The 20,503-nt window shown below is 42.2% G+C and overlaps 1 protein-coding gene across 1 annotated transcript; it reads left to right on the top strand.

The window, feature by feature from the left end:
• Window positions 1-5,492: 5,492 nt before the first annotated feature.
• hap1 (huntingtin associated protein 1) lies at window positions 5,493-20,336 on the top strand. Its single transcript, XM_052084366.1, is given in 15 exon segments — window positions 5,493-6,119; window positions 10,146-10,222; window positions 10,377-10,493; window positions 10,587-10,681; window positions 11,698-11,806; window positions 12,053-12,131; window positions 12,218-12,348; window positions 12,491-12,565; window positions 12,690-12,901; window positions 14,272-14,487; window positions 14,580-14,914; window positions 17,367-17,555; window positions 17,710-17,812; window positions 19,062-19,353; window positions 19,355-20,336. Coding segments are annotated over 15 exon segments (2,316 nt in total). The 5' UTR covers window positions 5,493-5,932; the 3' UTR covers window positions 19,454-20,336.
• The last annotated feature ends 167 nt before the right edge of the window (window positions 20,337-20,503 follow it).

The following is a 20,503-nucleotide window of genomic DNA, read 5'->3' as shown; positions in this document are numbered from 1 at the left end:
GACTTGACACTGTTATGTTTTCTGTGGCCGATGACCCTGTTGAGTCTTGTGGAATCCCATGTCGCATGGTATGAAGTTTGGGTTACAAACACCAAGGAGATGGCTCATAACCATATTCACTGTGTCGCCCCAAAGTGGACAACAGACTCTTGTGTTTGTCCGCAGGTGTGATAATCCAACAGTGTGCTTTGCTTTCTGGCCAAATTGGAAGTGTCAGAGCGTGGATGTGGCTTTTGTGCGTAGCTTGAATATTCGCATGCACACTCTCTCATGAAGAATTAATAGTGGGCTGCAAATAAGAAATACATCGAGTAGATTTCATAAAGCTTGGCCACAAATCAACACACTCAACTGATACAGTATGGGAAAGAACCAGGCAGACCAACAAGGATAAAGAGAACTAAAGGCCTTGTGATCGTGAATCAGTCTGCGTGCTGGCAAGGATGTGTGGGCTGTGCGTGCATGGGGCGGGGGTTGGAGTCCGGTTATTTATGTTTAATTAGGTGAGTGGTGTGTGCACCAGTGTCTGCGCTCCACTCAACCTGACAGTTGCGCCTGATCCTTTGCCCTTTGGAAGTATGTGTGATTGACTTCAGTTATTACATTGAACTATTAGGTTATCCCATTGTGGAGCAGAAAAATCATGCCATGTCATATTAGTTTTCTTCTCTTCCAAACTAAGAAATTGAATATGAATTCATATTTTTCCATTGGCAACAGTGGCCTCTGCTGACAGAAGTGGTAAAGACAACACACTCAATTGAACTCGCTTTTGACAAAACAGGTGTAGATATTATTTATAGTCGTGATTTAATATTGTTGAGCTGCTCAGGGATTCTGGCTGGAAAATAAAAGCCATTAACAACACAACTCTTCCATAAATGGATAATTATGTATGCATATTTTAATCTAACAATGTCTTACTCCACCAAATTTAAACTGCAAAGCAAACACACGGATACGATTCAGATTAATTGCGTTCGGTGTACATAACGAGGAATCTTGTTTATCTCACTATACCGTCAAAATAATTCAGACGCTGTTATGCAATCATTTCATGTTTGCGTCAAGCTCATATGTCAGCCGGGACCCGCCACTGCCAGAAAATAGGCTTTCAACATGTGGAACAAAGCAATTGTTGGCTCTCAAGTTTGCATGTAGAGTATTTAAGTTATTACTGCATGCACAGTGTGTCCATGGGTGCGGTGCAGTTATGCTGAAGAACCTGATCGGTGTAGCTTCAGGCTCTGGTAACTCTATATGAATGACACGCATGAAGAGGCCCAACCCTCCTGCACACCTAGTGAAAGGCTCTTTTGATGAAACTAAAAACGTTTTCTTTTGAGTTTGCTATTGAGTTTTATGAACAACTTGATCAATCCAACAGATGACTGCAATCACCACTATGGAAGTTGTTGAGCATTCACAAATACTTTATGCCCACATTTGAAAGTTTTACCACTCTTTTCTCTCCCTCTCTCTTTCTTTTTTCGCTTCAGTTGTTGCCTTCTTCGCTCAGCCAAACCCCCTGTCCTGTGCTCTCTCTCTCTGAGCCACCAGGGGACAGAATTGGCCTTTGCTTTCCAGCTTCTGTCAACCTGTGCTATACTCCTATTCTCCAGCTTCTCTTTCTCCTTCCCCCTGGCTCACACAGGCCCACCTGGACTCCCAGTCATCCCTCTCCCTCCATGTGGGTTGGGGGGAGGTGCCAGGGGCCCTGGATGTGGACCCCCAACCTATTCATCTTGGCTCAGCTGATGGAGAATTGGGGCAAGCATCTTGCGTTGATGCATCCACTCTCACAGGTGGGTCAGCCGCAAATGTTTCCTTGTTTCAAAACGACTGTCGAAAAATCCCTTCTTTGATTTAAATAAATCCCAATACAGTGAAACTCATCTACAAGAAAACCTACATGGGTGAAAATACCCACTAGTGTGAAAATATCTTAATGCATTAACACAATTCCCACTCTCCTGCCCCCCATACAACGAAAAAACCCCCAACCCTGTTGCGTGATACGAAATCTTTTTCTCTGCTCTTGCCTCGCGACGAGATTCACTACAACAAAGTCTAATCCAACAGCGACCTCTACTGCTTCGTTCAGAAACGGCAACAGCAACCATCACACTGGTTTACACATGCGCAGTAGTCCAGGAAGTATTTGTTATTGTTAGTTTCGGACGCAGGAAGAACGTTGCATTGCTCAAATGGCTATAAAACGGACCTTTGGATGTCAAGCAGCTAAGACAAGAAGAGCTCTGACGCTGGAAGAGAGGGTAAAAGTGATCATAATGAAAGATGAAGGAAGCAAAATAAAATACATTATCCAAGAAATTAATGTAAGTGAAAGTGAATGCTGATCGTAAATTTCTCAATTTCTTTCCCTTTTTTCTTTCTACACTGACTGTATGAAGTGTCAAATAAGTGTATGCTCATACTTATGCACTATTGGAATAAAGATTAAGAGTACACATACGTTTGTGTGTGCATGTACACACACGTGTGTGTGTGTGTGTGTGTGTGTTTAAGATATCCTTTATTTGTCCCACAATGGGGAAATTTACAGCCTCCAGCAGCAAGAATGTATGTAGAAAGAAGAAGAGAAAAAAAAAAAACAACAACAACAAACATCTTTCAATTAAATAAATAAATAAATTCAATTAAATATGAACACAATATTTACAATTTACCTTCACATCATTTAATTATTATTAAATACATCTGAGATCAAATTTGCTACAGTGAAAAAAACCCTGTTGTGAAAAATTTCTTGCTGCAAACATAATTTTGTTGTAGAGGAGTTTCACTGTACATAGACACCAGTCAGTTTACTGTTCATTCTTTATTTAATTGCACATGAAATTCCCATGCTAAGATATCGACTTCCTTTGCTCAGACCTCTGTGCAGATCTGCCAGAGTTGGAGATAGTGAGCCTCCTGTCAGAGGGTCAGCCCAACTACACTCTCCGAGCAGACTGTGTATTCGGCTACGACAATGACGACTGGTTGCATACCCCTCTGCTACAGCCAGAGGTGGTCCTGGGGCTCACACATCAGCAAATTGAAGAGACCTTCAAGTACTTCTGTGAGTATTTATTTTTCTTTCTTACTGATTATGGGAGTTAAGAGGTCAAATGTTTTTCCACATTTCATTTAACACTTGCAGGACTTGATTGACTTTGTTGTATGCATAAGGTGTTGTGTACTGTTTGTTTATCCAGGGCAGCTTGTTTAGCTTGTCATATCAGCACCTTGTATTGTGTTTGAGACTTACCATTTTTTACTGTCTTAAGCATAATATAGTGGTTATTATGACCAAAGGGAAGATCGAGTCTTCTCAAAAATACTTTTTGTTCGTCAGTAGTGCCATGTCTTAAATGGCTCTGTATTCTGTCTCCAAATCACTCCACACACCGTCACTTCAGTGCGCCACATAGGTCAGCAATGTCACCAAGCTGATTAGCCTTCTGTCATTTGGCTTCCATAACAGTTTCAACTATAGCTCTGCAGACAGAATAGCCAAGTGGCAATGTTGACCCCCTGATGGCATGTTGACCATGTTAGAAATGCAGTCAAACCTCGGTTTTAAAAAATTTTGGTTCTCGACCAATTCGGTTTTCAACCAAAAATTTTGAGTTTTTTAATGCCTCGGATGACGAACAAATTTCGGTTCTCGAACAAACTGAGCGCACTTGAATGCACCATTTGACTCCTCTCGCCTTCCTTACACAAGGAAGTGACGCTTCCTCGGGTAGACGAGGAAATGACGTTTCCTCATGTTGCTTTCCATTGTAAGCAGACGTGTTCAGTAAACATTTTTATTTTAAAAAGAGTGTGGTTTCGGTTTTCAAACAATTTCAGTTTTTGAACAGCCTTCTGGAAAGGATTATGGACGAAAACTGAGGTTTGACTGTACCTCCAATTTGTTTCAACAAAATGCTTCAAATAAGCGGTCAGCCGAGAGACCCATTGACATATTATTTAGTAGGCAAGTCTGAAATGACTTGGATCACGACACGAAACGTTAAAAATGTAATGAAAACAAAAATCTGCAACACATATCCAACAAGACAGAAAAGGTAAGTTACATACAGTATTTTTCGGACCATTAGGCAAACGGTATAAGCAGGTAGAGGCATTCCGTCAGTATTGACGGAACGTCAAACGCTCATTGACGGACAACTGCATGCATCTTACAAAAACATGCAACTTGACAAACTTCACTTAATAATGATTGCTTGGGCTGCAGTGGGTTGCTTATTTCAGAATCTTGTTTGTTGGTCTTGCGAAGAGAGACAAATATTGACATCCAAAACTGTGTAGAGCTGTCTTCAGTATTTCTTTTCACAGAAAAACAAAAAACATCGAATGCCGCCATCGTAAAACTTTTGATGACCCTTGGGAGGAATTGGAATTCATGAGCTTATGCGGCTGCATCCTCATAATGCTACTTAGGCTGTACTTGAGTGATGCCAAGCCACATGTTCCTATGTAAAGCAGGACAGACTAACCTGTTCACTCATATGGTGTTGTTTGGTTTCTGTTTACCCATCTGTTACATCTTCAATGCTGCCACCATTTGGGATGACGCCTCCATTTTTTTCCCCTCAAGGAAAACAAAATTGTATTAAAACCATCATCATTCAAAATCATTCAAACACAGACTTAAAAAAAGTTAACGGCTGAGGCCAGTATAACTTCTTTGCAAAGTCTGTTGCTAAGCTGAACACTTGCACAGACTGAGGCACAGGTTTCAAACTCTAGGCCTGGGTGCCAGATCTGGCCCGCCACATCATTTTATGTGGCCCGCGAAAGTAAATCAAAGTTGTCAACTTTCAAGGTGCTTGCTAAAATCTCTAATTCTAATTCTCATATGTAATAAATAAGAGTGATACTGTAAGCATTTTCTTGTCACCAAACCCCTCATTACAGTAGCTTAAACATTCATTCATTCATTCATTCATCTTCCTAACCGCTTGATCCTCACTAGGGTCGCGGGGGGTGCTGGAGCCTATCCCAGCTGTCTCCGGGCAGTCGGTGAATAAACTGTTATTCTTGACTTTATATGGTTTCAGTCATAATGGCCCTCAGAGGGATACTGCAACTAAAATCAGACCCGCGACAAAAATGACCAGCCTGCACTCAGGCATTTAAACAGTATGGTATTTTTCTGGCCTGCCACTCAGATATTGTGAACAAAGCCTTGCAGATTTGTTTATCTGGCACATTGTGTCACACGTCATATGGATGAGGACACAACTGCAGGGCAGCGGGGCTGGTGTGCACTCAAACATGTGCTCCCACCACAGTCAAACATGGGACATCTGAATGTATTCCCTCTGTATCCATCAGCCCGATGCAAAGTGAATGGCCGTTGTCTGCACTAATCTTACGCAGAGCCCTCTCTCTATCAGGCTGGCATTAAGTCTGTGTGGTGAATCAGAGCAGCCATTGACGTGGTTGGAATCTACCATCCTGTGTTGCAGGGGTGGGTGGTCTTAATGCCACATCATTATCACTGCGCCAATGTTCCCATTTTTCAAATCTTGCAACATTAAAGGAGATATTACACTAATCTTAAACTAAGTAGATGAGGCCGGTGCGATCGACATGAGAGCTCCGCTTGAGAGTGTGAATTAGAATTTACTTCATCCATGACCCCTCCTCCACATTGTCCCTTCTGTCCATGCCCGGTAGTCCAACGTGGCCAGGTGAATGTAGGCAGGAATGACGACAGATTGGCCGTACAGACTGACGGATTACGCATTAGCCGCAAGAAGCTCAGAGTCTTTGCCACAATCAAACACAGGTGTATACTGCCTCAGAGGCAAGGGGATCTTGTTTTTACCATACACAGGAGCCAGCAGCACGATGCTGAGGAAACGACAAGTCTGCACAGGGAACCAGCAGTAGAATCAAGAGGATTTAACTCATGGATGGCAAGACTGAGGGCAGTTTTTCTCTGGCTACAATGGAGGTATGGAGCTCCTCTGCATCCGAGGAGGAGGAAGACGAGAGGAGCACTGCCGGTTTTGTGCTGGAGGACAAAACATGCCACAACAACTACAACAACAACAACAATAATAACAACAATAATCTTTGCAGAGAGGTGAAGCAAGGTGAGACAAGGCATGATGACGAGTATGCTGGAATAGACATCAGGGATTCCTGGGGGAGAAGCTTAAAGATGTTACGAATAGATCTAGTTTGCTGGCTCGAATACTTATGCGGTTTGTGTTGTCGAAGAGCCTTAATACGTAACCATTTGCAGAATGTACTGCGGCGTGCCAGCTGTGGAGTCACCTCTTTGAGGGTCATGCAATGATTAACAGTTGCAAAATAATTGTTTTCAGCTCCCTACTGATGATAAAAATGTCCAGCGAAGGGGATTAATTAAGTTTGCTTGTGCTTGACACAAACTACTGCATTGTGCGGCATTTGATATACGATGCTCATTGTTCTGTAGAAATCAAAAAGACGATTGCATCATTCTCTAATGATTATTAGTATGGTCTTAGTAGCTTACAGTATAGCTTTTTGGTGTGAAAGGAAGTTCTCATAAATTAACTTGGCTTCCCATTTTTCTGAAGGAACTTGAAATGCACAGATGTGCGTGTGTGTGTGTGTGTGGGGGGGGGGGGGTTACATTTGCTAGACCTACATGATGTGTGCTGCTGCCCTAGATTCTCTCTCATCTCAAACTCATCTATAGTCACGCTCACGTAAAATAATGACCACATGAATGTTTACTCATTTATGATAGCACCGTTCCACAATTAACATTGAAGTTTAAGGTGATCCACTCATTTAATAGCAACACATGTGTGGAACATATTCTTTATTCATCGTCTGTGTAGCGTTTTCTCTAAATATGCGTATTGCTGGCATCAAGCCCAGCACTGCGGCACAGGGGCCACTCCGAAAAACAGGATAGTGATGATCCATATCCCGTCTTTAATATGATTTAAAAAAGACATTTTTTTACCCATTTTAGAGACTTTGGACTATTGTCATGTTGTCAATGTTTTTTTTAAAAATCAGAACAAATCCTCCGAGCTGTATGATAATGTCTTCCAGTCTTGGCAAGACTTCACATTACAACAGTAGACGGTGGAATAATGCGAATCTCAATCTCTGAGTTTATCCTTCCCCGTCTCATCCCTGCACTCCAAAGGACGTCATAAGTATGCCTAAGTCAGCAACGCTCATCCTTTGGGGAACAGTACCTTATTAGGCCATAGGTTCATGTCGCTACCGGCGCCAAGAATTAGCACCGCCAAAACCCTAAAACCTTTAGCTGTCATAGCAAATCTCTTCCTTTGAGCTCTCCTGCGCTGTGTAGCTGCCAGGTCCACGGGACGCAGATTGTGTGTTCTATGCTGAATGAAAAAATATTCAGCAATCATCACTTTCCTCCAAACGGTTTCTTTACCGGTTGCAAGTCCCATTAATCATGTAAAAAGTTTTGATGATCATAATAATAATACATTTTATTTATAAGCGCCTTTCGAAACGTTCAAGGACACCTTACAATCAAAACAAGAACAATAAAACCATAATTAATAAAAGAAAAGATGAATTTAAACTGAATATGCGATTTTAAATAGGTGGGTTTTGAGATGGGATTTGAATGTGGGAAGAGAATCAATATTGATGTTGGATGGGAGTGAAAGGATTTATCTCAGTAAGTAATATACTGTCAAATTAGATGTGTTTGTACAAGGTCATGTCTTTTTTTGAAATTATTATATGGAACCTAATTTCTGGTTGACTTTATATTCAGTCCAAAAAAGTAAAGGGTTTTCGAAAGTTGAAGTAGTATTCCATTCATTGTTTTTCTTCTTGAAATACAAGAAAATATTCTCACCTGTTTCCTGAGTTTGGTCATGTGATGTTTGCAAGCTGAGTGCAGTTGGCGGGCATTCCGTCGGTACCGACCCAAGGTCACTGACACCACTGACACAAGGTCGATCACTGAGAGGACTCCTGTTTTAATGGCGATTGATAAATCACAAAAACTTTGAAACACTCAGGGACTATGCGCCGATGTAAGCGATTTTTCATCCGCCACCCAGATCTGCACAAACCCCTGTGGTAGGCAGTACATCAGTACTGATGGAAGGTCCATCAGTCCATCACTTACAGACTCCCGTTTCTCTGACTGACGACAACACGTGCTGTGTGTCTTACGTGTGTTTGTTCATGGGGTGACTACACTTGGGTTGCTTTGAGCGGAGCAGAGCCTACTCATCCTCCCACAGGAGAAAAAAAGATATACTTTTAAGCATGGCTAGTCAGTCTAGTGACCTATAGTTGTGTTGGTTGCTAAATCTTGGTTCGTCCCAGTCCATTGAGGAAGGTTTGTTGTGTATACCTTTTCAGTCGCACTTTTGGCTGTGTCACTGCTTGTGCTGTGTCTCTGTGTGTCACATGGTGATCGAGTGACAACTGACAGACTGGGCCATTCTGAAATAATGACAGACTGATGATGACAGACTAGTGAATGACGGACAGGCAATGAATACAACAACCGCTCTCACACCACGTTTCTCAGCCAATGACATGCACAACTTGGCACAACAAAATGGATGGGGAGGGTCAAATTAGCCTGTAGTGGATTTCACAAGTGTTGACCGATGCACAGATTGGCCGTCCAAAATTGCTTCATACCACTTACTAATGCGGTAAGGATTACAGAATCATAATTTTTTTTTAGGGCATCTGTGATGTAAACCTGACATGGTGAGGTGGTCTAAAAAAATTTGTTTTGGGTGAGCGCACCGCCAATTAATCTTGCACCTGATGTCTAATCGACTTGGTCCTGGATCTAAACAAACAATTCTATACTCCAAATTCAAAAGTTTAAAACAAAACAAAACAAAAAAACAGCCAATGTTAACCTCTGCTGTACATGTCCTGTGTCCAGTTTATTCTTGGCAGACTCTCACATTGAGCTATATCAGTATCCAGGCGAACCAGGTCTTTAGAGGTGTCTTAGTTCGGCTAAAAAGGATCAAGCTAAGAGGATTGCTATCTGACTGACCACATTGAGTTGTTGTGGTCTGTGGAACACGGCTTCACATTAATGAATCAGTTATTTTTTGTTGTTGTCATAAATTCATTTAAAAAGATTCATGTGTGTTTTTGTATTTATTCCACACCAACTCAGACTGGTCAGTCTCAGGGTCAGTATGTACATACACTATACCATCCACATCAACAAAGCCCTTTTGCCTGAATTGATAAAGCTTTTAGGATGAGAGGCAAAAACGGAGCAGTCCAGTTTCGGTCGATTCAACAAAAATAAAGGGAACGTAAATTTACAGTATTATTACATTTTACTGTGTGCATTATATATCATACTAAAATCCATCCATCCATTTTCCGACCCTGAACCGGTTGCCAGCCAATCGCAGGCCACACAGAGACGAACAACCATCCGCGCTCACACTCACAGCTAGGGACAATTTTGATTGTTCAGTCAGCCTGCCATGCTTGTTTTTGGAATGTGGGAGGAAATCAGAGTACCCGGAGAAAACCCACGCAGGCCTGGGGAGAACATGCAAACTCCACACAGGGAAGCCGGAGCTGGAATTGAACCTCTGTACTATGAGGTTGACGCGCTAACCACTGGACCACCGGGCCGCCCGTTTTTCAACCAAAGGTGTAAAATTATAATGGAACAACTGTAGTCTGGAGATGAAGTCATTCAGAAACCACCGGGCCACCTCATACTAAAATATATAAGAATATTCCAATTCCCTTTCTCGTGAAGCAATTACCTTGTACTTACCTTGTTACTACTACCTTGTTACCTGATGAGATGAGCGGTTTTACATGTATAGTGGCGTATGCACCTGATTTTCAAAATAAAACGTCTTTCTGACTGATGATCAATAGAAGGTTTTGTTTTGTTTTTTTTTGCTCGGTCACTCTATGCATATCGCAACTATATTACAGATTGGTGCTGGAACACATCCCGGTGGATGTGGTCAACCGGTTTACATGATGTAATGGTCATTGCGAAGGGGATTTATTGCTGGTAATAGCTCACGTCTCCCTGTGTGAAAAATGCATGACGGATGCGGAGGCACGCGAGGCCATCTTCCATTCATGAATTCTGTTTGCTTCTCTCCCTCACTCAGTGCTGTGCTCAGACAGAGTTGGCCAGGTCACTAAGACATATCATGACATTAAGGCAGTAACACACCTGCTGGAGGAGGTAAGACACAAAAGACACACACACACATGAAATAGGATGAGCAGTACTTTAAAGAGGATTACACTTGCCTGTCGATAAATAATTTGGGTCAAGAAAGAATATCTTCCTTGCTGTGCTACATTGTCACCCTTTGTACGAATGCGCTCTTTTTCAGAAAGAGCGGGATCTTGAGTTAGCAGCGCGGATTGGTCAGTCGCTCCTGAAACAAAACCAAGAACTGACGACCCGAAATGGATTACTGGATGAACAGCTCGAGAGTGCAAAGGAGGAGGTGCAACCAAACGAATATGCTTTAGTTCAATCCCACTTCGATGGTGACTCTTTTACTGCTATGAACTGAAGTCATTGTGGTCCATTTCCCCAGATTGCTCAACTGCGTCACGAGCTTTCAATGCGTGATGACCTCCTTCAGTTCTACGCAAGCACGGAGGAGATAGAAAACGCTGAATCACACTCACCGTGAGTACACCACAGAGAGCTGTTTGACCATTAACGGTGTGCCAAAAAAAACTAAAATCCTTTGCTACATAATCTACAGAATGAAAACATGAAGTTTCGGTCGGAACATGCTTATCCTTACTGCTTTCACAAAAACCAACACAAGCTAATCTGACGATTTTTAGTCAGTGCGGCTGTTTTCACTTTTTGTCCATCTGTATCATGTTACCGCACAAAATAAATCGAACAATAATTCAACTACTCTCCTTGACTTCTATATATTTCAATCCTTCTATTTAAAATGAGATTATCCATCAGTTTTTTATATGTGTATGCACTAATACAGCAAGTTGAGGCAATCATACATTTATACAGTTTGATCATCAGAACGGCCCCTGAGGGACACCTTTGCTACAATGCGGCCTGCCACAAAAATGAGTTTAACAGCCCTGATATGTACACCATAGAGTTAGAAACGTGGCACGATCTGATAAACGGGGCTTAAACCAACTTCCGCTCACAACTATTAACTGTCAATCTCGGTGTAAGGTTGTGATCGGTCAGCAATGTCAAAAGTAGCACAAGAATCTAACGTGCGAGGCACAGAGACGAATCCTTTGGTCGGATATAATTAGGAGCTGTCTAAAGCTGAATTTACACTGCAGGTTACCAGTCTGCTTGTTGTCTACCGTCGTATTTTCATTTTTTTGTAAATGTAACCGTACATTGTGTAAATTGTGTCGAAGCCTCATTGAAGGAATTCATTGAATTAAGATCACAATAGTGGCTATAAAAGTTGCAAATAGATGTTTTCCTCAAATCTTTTTGCCCTAACAGTGAGACCCACTGAAGTAAATAAAAACCAACATGACATTTTATACACTACAGTAAACCCTTTATTCGGTCTGAGTTGATTTTTTTTCCTCACTTGATTTCAATGAGTAACTGCGAATTATTCTTGCATATTCAAAGCATATTTGCCATATTTTATAACCAGTGTATATGTATTCATCATGTGAAAAAAATGTTCTTTACAGAATAAAACGAAATGAATCCAGCAGTTCTCTCAGCAACCTTGTCCACTATGACTTCATGCAGCAGAAACTGAAATGTTTAGAGGACGAGAACCGCAAACTTCGACTGGAGGTATTTTAGTATGCACTCTAATGTATATGACCTAAAGAGACCGTTTTTTCCTTTTCCTTTTTTTTGTCCCTGGTGACAATAATTAAAATTTAGGTTCCTCTTTTTTTTTTTTAATTGTCTTTTTAGATCAATTTTTTTGTTGGAAGTGTCCTCAGAATGTAGTCCATAATGGGGTTCAATATTCTGCTCTGTATAAATGTGTCGATTGAGTGACATCATAAATAATGAGACCCAACATTTGTGCAGGCAAGTGAGCTCTGCACTGAGACCACCAACTATGAGGAACAAGAGCAGGAGCTGATGATGGTGTGTGTGGAGGAGCTGTGTAAGTTGTCTCATTTTACCAAGATTGAAATTGCAACATGAAACACTCTTGATTCAAGTGCACGAATCGGATCTGTGCTTTTTCAGCCTCTGTCAACAAGCAGGTTGTGGACCTATCCGATGAGCTAGCGCGCAAAGTAGAAGACTCTTTTCGCCAACAGGAGGAAATCAGCATGCTTCTTGCCCAGACTGTTGACTTGCAGACCCGCTGCAAACGTGTGAGTAAATATTTTGAACCTCAGTCTTATACTTAAAAGGAAGAGGACTTATATCACGAGTTACGCTAAATTCGCCGATTGCACAAATTGCACTTCCGAGTTGGAAACGTTGAAATGTTGCACTTTCTTTTGGCCCCTGTAGCTTTCCAATGAGAATGAGGAGCTGAATCAACATCTGAGCGTCTCCCGTGAGAATAACCTGAAAATGCAATCTGAGGCAAGTCACTCAAACTCACTTAGGGATCAATCTGCCTTTTTGGATTTCAAAGCGATCATAAGTGAGATATTATATTGTCAATCGTAAATGATATAAGCTTGACAATTGCGTCTCCTGTCTGCAGCTGAAGGACCTGCGGGACAAATACTCCCAGTGTGAGGACATGCTCCACGAGGCTCGAGAGGACATTAAAAATCTGCGAAATAAAAGTCTCCCCAACAGTACTGTGCAGCGCTATACTGCTCTGGCGTCTGTCCTCCCCATGGACAGCCTGGCAGCAGAAATAGAGGGCACCTTCCGTAAAGGCTTGGACACGCCTGCATCGTCGGAATACAAGTAGGTGTAGCGTGCGTGATCATCAACGAAGCCGTTGGTGTGTGGATGTTTGTGTTCTTGATCAGATTCCGAGTTAAGTGTCGCAATGTCTTCCCGCAATGTGTTCTTTCTCATCAAAAAGCGAAAAGAATGGATTTAAGGTTCATCTTTTTTTTTTCCCAAAAATTTTAGAGGTTAAAAAAAATACAGATTCCCTTTCCCCCCCAAATGCTTTTCAATTAATACATTAAATAGAATTAAAATTAAACAAAATTCAAAATTTTGGGGAAACGACCTACATATTCAAAAAACAAATTCATGACAAATAACACAGTGTAAGCGTAATTAATGTTTTAGGAGTACAAATTAACAATAAGTTAAGCTGAAAGCCTCATATCAATTATATCAATGTCAAAATATCCAAAACAATCGCAATCATGTACCAAAACAATTGCAGTCATGAACATAGCCAAGAACCTTTTGAATCAAGCTTCACGACATAAACTGTAATGTTCCCTCATACAGTACTTCCATATATCACCGACTGTGTGAAGTTGTGGGGAACACATGCAAAACAAACACACATTCTGTCTTGCTCCTGCAAAAAAGAGCCATTTGTATCATCAATAAAACGCGCTTCAGAGAGCACACCATTCATCAAATTACAATTCCTCAACTGCCATGATCTAATTGACTCTAACAATCACCAAATCATCCACATAGCAATAAACCAACAATTACATAATTGCATCCAAGAGTTGTTCGAACTGAGAAAATAAACATACCAACTGAAACATCATTAAAAAATAAATAAAAAACCCCGAACTGTCAGAACAAATGCAAAAACGTCACTGTTTTTCAGCCCAAAGTGTCAAACTGTAATGGAACAACTTCCATCTGGAGATGAAGTCATTCAGAAACTCAAAACATTTGGTATGTAATTGGGAATAAAGGGGAATATGCAATTGTAACTCATTTACTTTGACTGGACTCAAAATAATTTTTTTTTTTCCCATCGGTTACTTGCAGATTTTCACTTTTTATGGCAGCAGTCAGTTCCTTTCCCAGCGCTGTTTGAAAAATGAGCATGCCTGCACAATGTCATCAGAGGGAATGCAATAATGTCTTTACCATAATCAAATTTTGAATGGCATTTTTTCTTTTTCTTTTAATTTTTTTTTTTTTTTTTGCAGATTCTGTATACTACGAGTTCTGGGTCATTATTTTGAGCACGTTTTCTGCTACATAAATTCCCACAGAGCACTTGGACATAATGTGATTAGAACAATGTCGTGGATTGTACTTTTAGTTTGCGATAAATCAATGGCAATCACTGAAGTATGTTCTATTTTTCTCGACTACGTTTCAGATGCCTGTTTTCTGTCTTGCAGAACCCACCCGAGGCGTGTGTTTGAAACCGTGCGCGTGGTCAACAGGTCGGTGAGGCTGCGTTCTCTGTGCCACTCTCCGCGCTTTCCGGGTTCTAGCCCCGTGTCCCTGCGCTCCAGCTCTACCAGCACCCCCCGGACCAGTTACTACGGCTCTGACAACACCAGTCTTACACTAGAGGAAAAGCCCAGCTGTAGTCCAGCCCAGAAAGAAGATGGGTGCGCCACAGAACCTCAACACACACTTTTGGGTCACCGCCAGAGTCATTTTTTTTTTTACATTCTCATGTATTTTTTTTTCTTTCCTGTAGCATCAGTGGGCCAAAACGACTGGGCCAGCCAGGCACTCCGGGAGGCCAGGACCTTGAAGCCGCCTTGCGCAGCTTGTCAGCTCGCCAGCAGAACCATTCTTCTGAGCGGCCTTTCTTCGATGTGGAGCGTGAGCGGAAACTGCGTGCCTTGGCCGCAAACAGCGAAGGGGATGAGGGTTCTAGTGGCTTCCTCACACCAAATGACAGCCTGGCCTCCAGTCCAGTGGCATCAAGCGGCACTAACTACTCCAATGGAAGCTCCCGTCACTCCTGTGACTCATCGGGATCCAGGTCATACCTGCCTGACCGCTTGCAGATCGTCAAACCTCTGGAAGGTAACTGTTTGATTGATCTTTTCAAACAAACATACACGCAGACAGGTGTGTGCTGTGAGCAACTTCACACCGAGAATGTTAATCATTCTTGGCATGGGCGTTTCCCACGAATTATCTCACACTTAAGACTTTGACATTGTTCTGCTAGCAAAGGCTTTCCAGGTCCCCAAAGAGTTATGTTTTAACAACAATAACCATTTGACAGATTTATTGTTGTTGTGATTTGGGCTTAAAGAGAGAGCAAAGTAACAACAACAAAGTACAATTACCACTCTGTCAATCGCGTTTTTTTTGTATTGCTGTCATTTTAATTGTGAATATGATGACCACCATCCTTCACATTCAAACTCAACTATTTGCTTATTCCAGTGGAAGTGCTCTCGGATATCGGATATCTCTTGTTCGTTAATGCTAAAGCTAAAGCTAAAGCTGTTGCTTTCAAACTTAGCTTGTAGCAGACGTGTGCACATTTTTAGCATGATGTCTTTGATCCACCGCTGAAAAGGACACTTTGATTTGATCCTCTTTCATCTAGAACTGCTTCAAACAGCAAAGTGTATGCAGGGGAAGTGGTTCACATATCACGACTGTCTGTGTCTTATGTGTTGTGCTGTATTATTTTGTCATTTTATGTTAACTGTTCTTTTGATGGCGGCGCGGGCAGCTGCAGCGGCTCCTCTTGTTGTCTGGTTGAGAGGAAAGAAATTTAATCTGTGCTGTATGTTGCCCAAACAGCGCATTTGACAATAAAGTTGTACTTGACTTGACTTGACATTCACAGGACAACTATCCACAACGCTCGGTCTATTATTCTTCCGTCATGCCCAAAGATGCTATAAAATGGTGCCAAACCTCTGACTAATTGGAATGTAGTAACTGTGTCAAGGAAGTGTGTAATATTCCAATCTGTTTCATAGTAATATGTATAAATGTCGACGATACAATAAAGGGAGGCTAAACTGCTCATATTGCGTGTCTCACGGCGATGCGACACGACTTTCCATCCTCGCAGCACATACACAGTGAATGTGTATGTTGCTGAATGCCATGTGAAAAGACTGAACACAGAGAGGTTTAAATAGTTGTTTCCACACCCACAACTTGTTTGGTTGTCGTTAGTGTCTGTGCATGTCATGAACAGGGGCGAGGCAAGACTGTGTTGGCACAATTTGATTGAAATATTAGTGCAGTTAAAAACAAAACAAAACAAAAAAACCACGTTCATGCTCCCTCAGTTGCACAGTGCCATGCTTACATTAACACGGCGTCAAATGATGCCATTTACATGCAATATGGAGCTGGCAAAGTGTCAAAAACGCAACAATTTTCTCGACAGTAATATGGTCTATGCGCCTCCACAAAATGGCAATCTGATTAATACTGCATTTGTAGAATATAAATTAAGCAGCAAAATCCGCCCGTTTTTTTACCCTCTCAGGGGGCGGCAATCTTGCAACACTTTGCCAACTGAAAATGACATCACAGTTGTTCAGGACTCAGGTAATGACCAATTATGGCACACCTGTTTTCTGAGGCTCGGGTGGGCGTGCTGGAGCCTATCCCAGTTGTCTTCGGGCAGTAGGCGGGGGACACCCTGAACCGGTTGCCAGCCAATCGCAAGGCGCACTGAGACGAACAACCATCCACGCTCACACTCACACTATATAGGGACAATTTTGAGTGTTCCATTGAGTGTTCCGGAGCTGGAATCGAACCCCGCAACTCTGCACTGTGAGGCCGACGCGCTAACCAGTCGACCACCGGGACGCCCATTATTTATTTTATTTATTATTTTAGGGGGGCGGGGAGGGGGGTTGTGCCCTTTGATTGATTGGCAACCAGTTTAGGGTGTAGCAGCACGGGCGACTAGTGCTTAGCATGTGTACCTCACAGTCAAGAGGTTTCGGGTTCAAATCTTGACCCCCCCAACCCCCCCCATGCCTGTCTCCCTGTGTGGGGTTTGCATGATTTGGCCGTAGTTGCGTGGGTTTTTTGCAGATACGCCAGCCTCTGACTGGCTGAAGACTCAAAATTTTCCACGGGTGTGAATGTGTGGGTGAACATTTGTTTCTTTTTACTGCCATTGGCTGGTGACCAGTCCAGCATGTACACCACCGCTTGCAAAAAGACTTCAGACTTTAGCTCACCCACGACCCAACTGAGGACAAGTGCTATAGAGGGCCCCGTCCTTTTAGCAATTACCCACAATGCACTACCAGCAGCCATTTTGGGGGTCTGTTTTAAACAAACCATACACGAATTATATGGCCGGTAGTGCATTGTGGGTAATTGCTAAAAGGACGGAGCCCTCTATAGAAACCGGATCGACGTGTTTTCTTGAAAATGTCTGACTAATGCATATGTATCATACAGCCACGACAAACGTGAACATGTTGTTGTGATTGGACATTCGTACAGAAAATGTACTTTTTTGTTGCCTCTGGTTCTTCAGGCTCAGTGACTCTGCACCAGTGGCAGCAGCTGGCCATACCAAACCTGGGGGGTATCCTACACCCTCGTCCTGGTGTCCTGACAAAGGACTTCAGGGAACTAGAAGTGGACATACAGCATGTCTACAGTCTGAATGACCTGGAGGAGGATGAACCTGACCTGTCGCTGCTCTCAGGAGCTCACAGCATGGGTAGGACACCTGTTAATTACCATTTCACACCACAATTATTTTATTTATTTTTTGTTTGATGTGCAGAGTATTATTTGTGCATGTTGCAGGAGTGAGTATGTTGTTGATATGTTGTAAAAGTTTAGGGTGATGTTTTCCTTCCGCCAACCCACAGTGTCTCCGTCGGGTCCCAGCCTCCCTCAGACCTTTCTCACTCCCACCACCACCGACTGCCAAGTCCCCGCACTATCCCTCCTAAACCCTTCAGTCCCCTTTAGGTAAGAACTCAAGTAGTAGTCTTGCACCTTTTCTTGCCGCTTTCTTTGTCATAAGCGATGACAAAGGAAATAATGTTTCACAACTGACTTGATTTCTTCGTGAATCTGAGTTTTTCAGGCAGAGAGTTATATTCTGTTGCAGTGCTCTTAAAGCATTCCACACAACTTTACCATTCACCATTTGATACTTTACTTGATATTAAGCTTAATTTCCATGTACTAATATCGTATTTTCTGCAGTATAAGGAGCACCGAAAAACATTCCGTTTTCTCAAAAGCCGACAGTGCGCCTTACAGGCTGATGCGCCTTATATATATCGATCGATATTCTGATTTCTTGGACATAGTATTTTAAATGTTCTAGAAAAAGCTTTGTTATAACTGCAGCGGTTGTGAAAGTGCAATATAAAGCTGTATTGTATTGTATTCTCTTTAGCATAGCTCCATTTAGTGGATGCATAACGCAACCACAGCCACTAATGTAGCTTCTATTCTATGCGCCTAACTAATGCGGTGCGCCTTATATATGAAAATAATAATAATAATAATAATGCATTTTATTTATAAGCGCCTTTCAAGACACCCAAGGACACTTTACAATACAATCGCCCATTTATTGACGGTGCGCCTTATACTCATGAAGCGCCTTATAGTGCGGAAAATACGGCACGTTCTTTGTCCTCACTGCAAAGACAATTCAGTCTACTTGGGTCTTGCGAAACAATTTTTTCTCCCTACTTCTGCATGACATTTCTGCACATATAGGCCATTTAACTAGTGAAGCAAAACTGTGCACTAATTGATATCTGCGCGCTACTCAGTTTCATCAAATGCCAAATAATGTCAAAGTCGTACTCGTAGCAGGACAAAGAGTGGACTAGTAAGTGGGCTCGCCGGATATCAAGGATGTGGAATAGATGCTCATTGGGCTTTCCATAGTCATTGTGCCCTTTTGTTTTGTTGCACATCCTCAGCTCAAGTTCACTTGTGTGCTGAAGGCCGATTGAGCTGTTCCATCTGCTCTAACTTGTTTGTGCACCTCTCATACTCGCGTAGCTTGTTGTATAATTTTTCTTAACGACTCTTTCATAACAGTTAACCGCAAGATTGCGTTGCATCAGCGCTGCTTCATTAACCTGTTTTTTTTTTGTGTTTGTTTTTATTAACGACATTCCACTACAACAGCTAACAAACCTAATAAGATTGCTTGCACATTTTTGGACTCATTTTCATTCTCATCCCTTTGCAGCCATCACCCTATCGGCCTGCCATTATGTCCGAACTGTGAGCACATGAATGCCTCACCTCTTTCTGGCCAGCGGCTCTTTGGCCTCAAAGGCCGCCCCACCCCAAACGTAAGCCGGTCATCACCGGGACTCCTGCAGCTTCTGGAAGAACGAGGTATCTCTGCCTGCCATTGTCCTCGCCAACACACACGCCCCATCCAGAGCACTGAGCCTCAGCTCTCCGGCGCCGTCGAAACAAACGGGTGCTCATGCACGAACGCAGGTGGGACAAGGAACATTTTCAGCTTGAACATAGTTAGAGAAGCTTCAGCCTCTCAGGCTGCACAGAGTGACCGCCTGGGGGAAGATGAGTCGTGTGGGCAAAGTCGAAGGAATCCTTGCAATGTTCACCTGACGTCTTGAACGTCTCACACTGCTGTTTGCCCATTGCACACGTGTCCGTGTGTGTATGTGTCCTCTTTTCTGTTGTCGTGGCAACATGCGTTCTCCTCTATGTTCATCTCAGGACAATCATCCAATGTCATGCTGCTTAATTGCGGCAACAGCTTCTTTTTACACACAAGTATGACACTCCAAGAGAACTGAACTAATCTTTTTTTAAATACCATATGTTGTATAGGTTATTTAAACTTTCAGGTTGAAAATATTGTATGTTGTTGATGTAAATTTCATGCAGTAATTTATTTCTGGCAGACTAATGAACTTTCAAATTGCACTGAAACACATTCTGGTCTTCCTTATTACCTGCTGTCTTGATAAAACACACATTGTATATAACATGAACTATCATTAAATTTACGCAACGAGATGACGATGCACTGAGAGGACGAAACAGTGACTCCACTAATTAATGCCAGTGTTGTTCGCCTTTTGCTGTTTTCACATCGCAAATGTTCTTGGGACATCAAAACACTGATTTTAAATCAAATGAATGAATGTTTTTTAAGAAAAAAACAATAGTACTCAAGGCATCATAGGGATTTTCATTCTACACTGAGTAAAAAAACAACAACACAATATTGGTGTTGGGCATGTAGGCATATGCGATCGTTAGAAGTAGAGTAATTGACACCGTCGTCTGTAGCAAAAGGGCATAGGATACTGTAGTTTTTAAAGGGAATAACATGAGAAACACAAGTTATGGTCACTTGTGCTTGAAGTTAACCGAAACACTTTGATCTGCACTTTGAATGTGCTACGTCTGATTTTGTAATATTTCAGTGCGAGTATGTGTGTACCATCCCATCTGTGAATAAAATGTCGCATTTCCTAACCAATTCAGCTGTCAAGAATGACTTTTTTTTTTTTAACTTTGCCCAAAAAATTTATTCATGAAGTTGCAAGAGTAGCAAAATGAGCAGCAGCTCAAAGCAAAAGCATCCGGCGAACACTGAAGCAGCCGCGGCGGCCTCCCCTCTGTCATTCTGCGTCCCGGCGTCCGAAA

This window comes from Hippocampus zosterae, chromosome 13 (assembly GCF_025434085.1).
Source record: "Hippocampus zosterae strain Florida chromosome 13, ASM2543408v3, whole genome shotgun sequence".
Taxonomy (NCBI): domain Eukaryota; kingdom Metazoa; phylum Chordata; class Actinopteri; order Syngnathiformes; family Syngnathidae; genus Hippocampus; species Hippocampus zosterae.
Note: the sequence above shows the minus strand (reverse complement) of the source record. Positions and strands in the feature narration are given on the sequence as shown.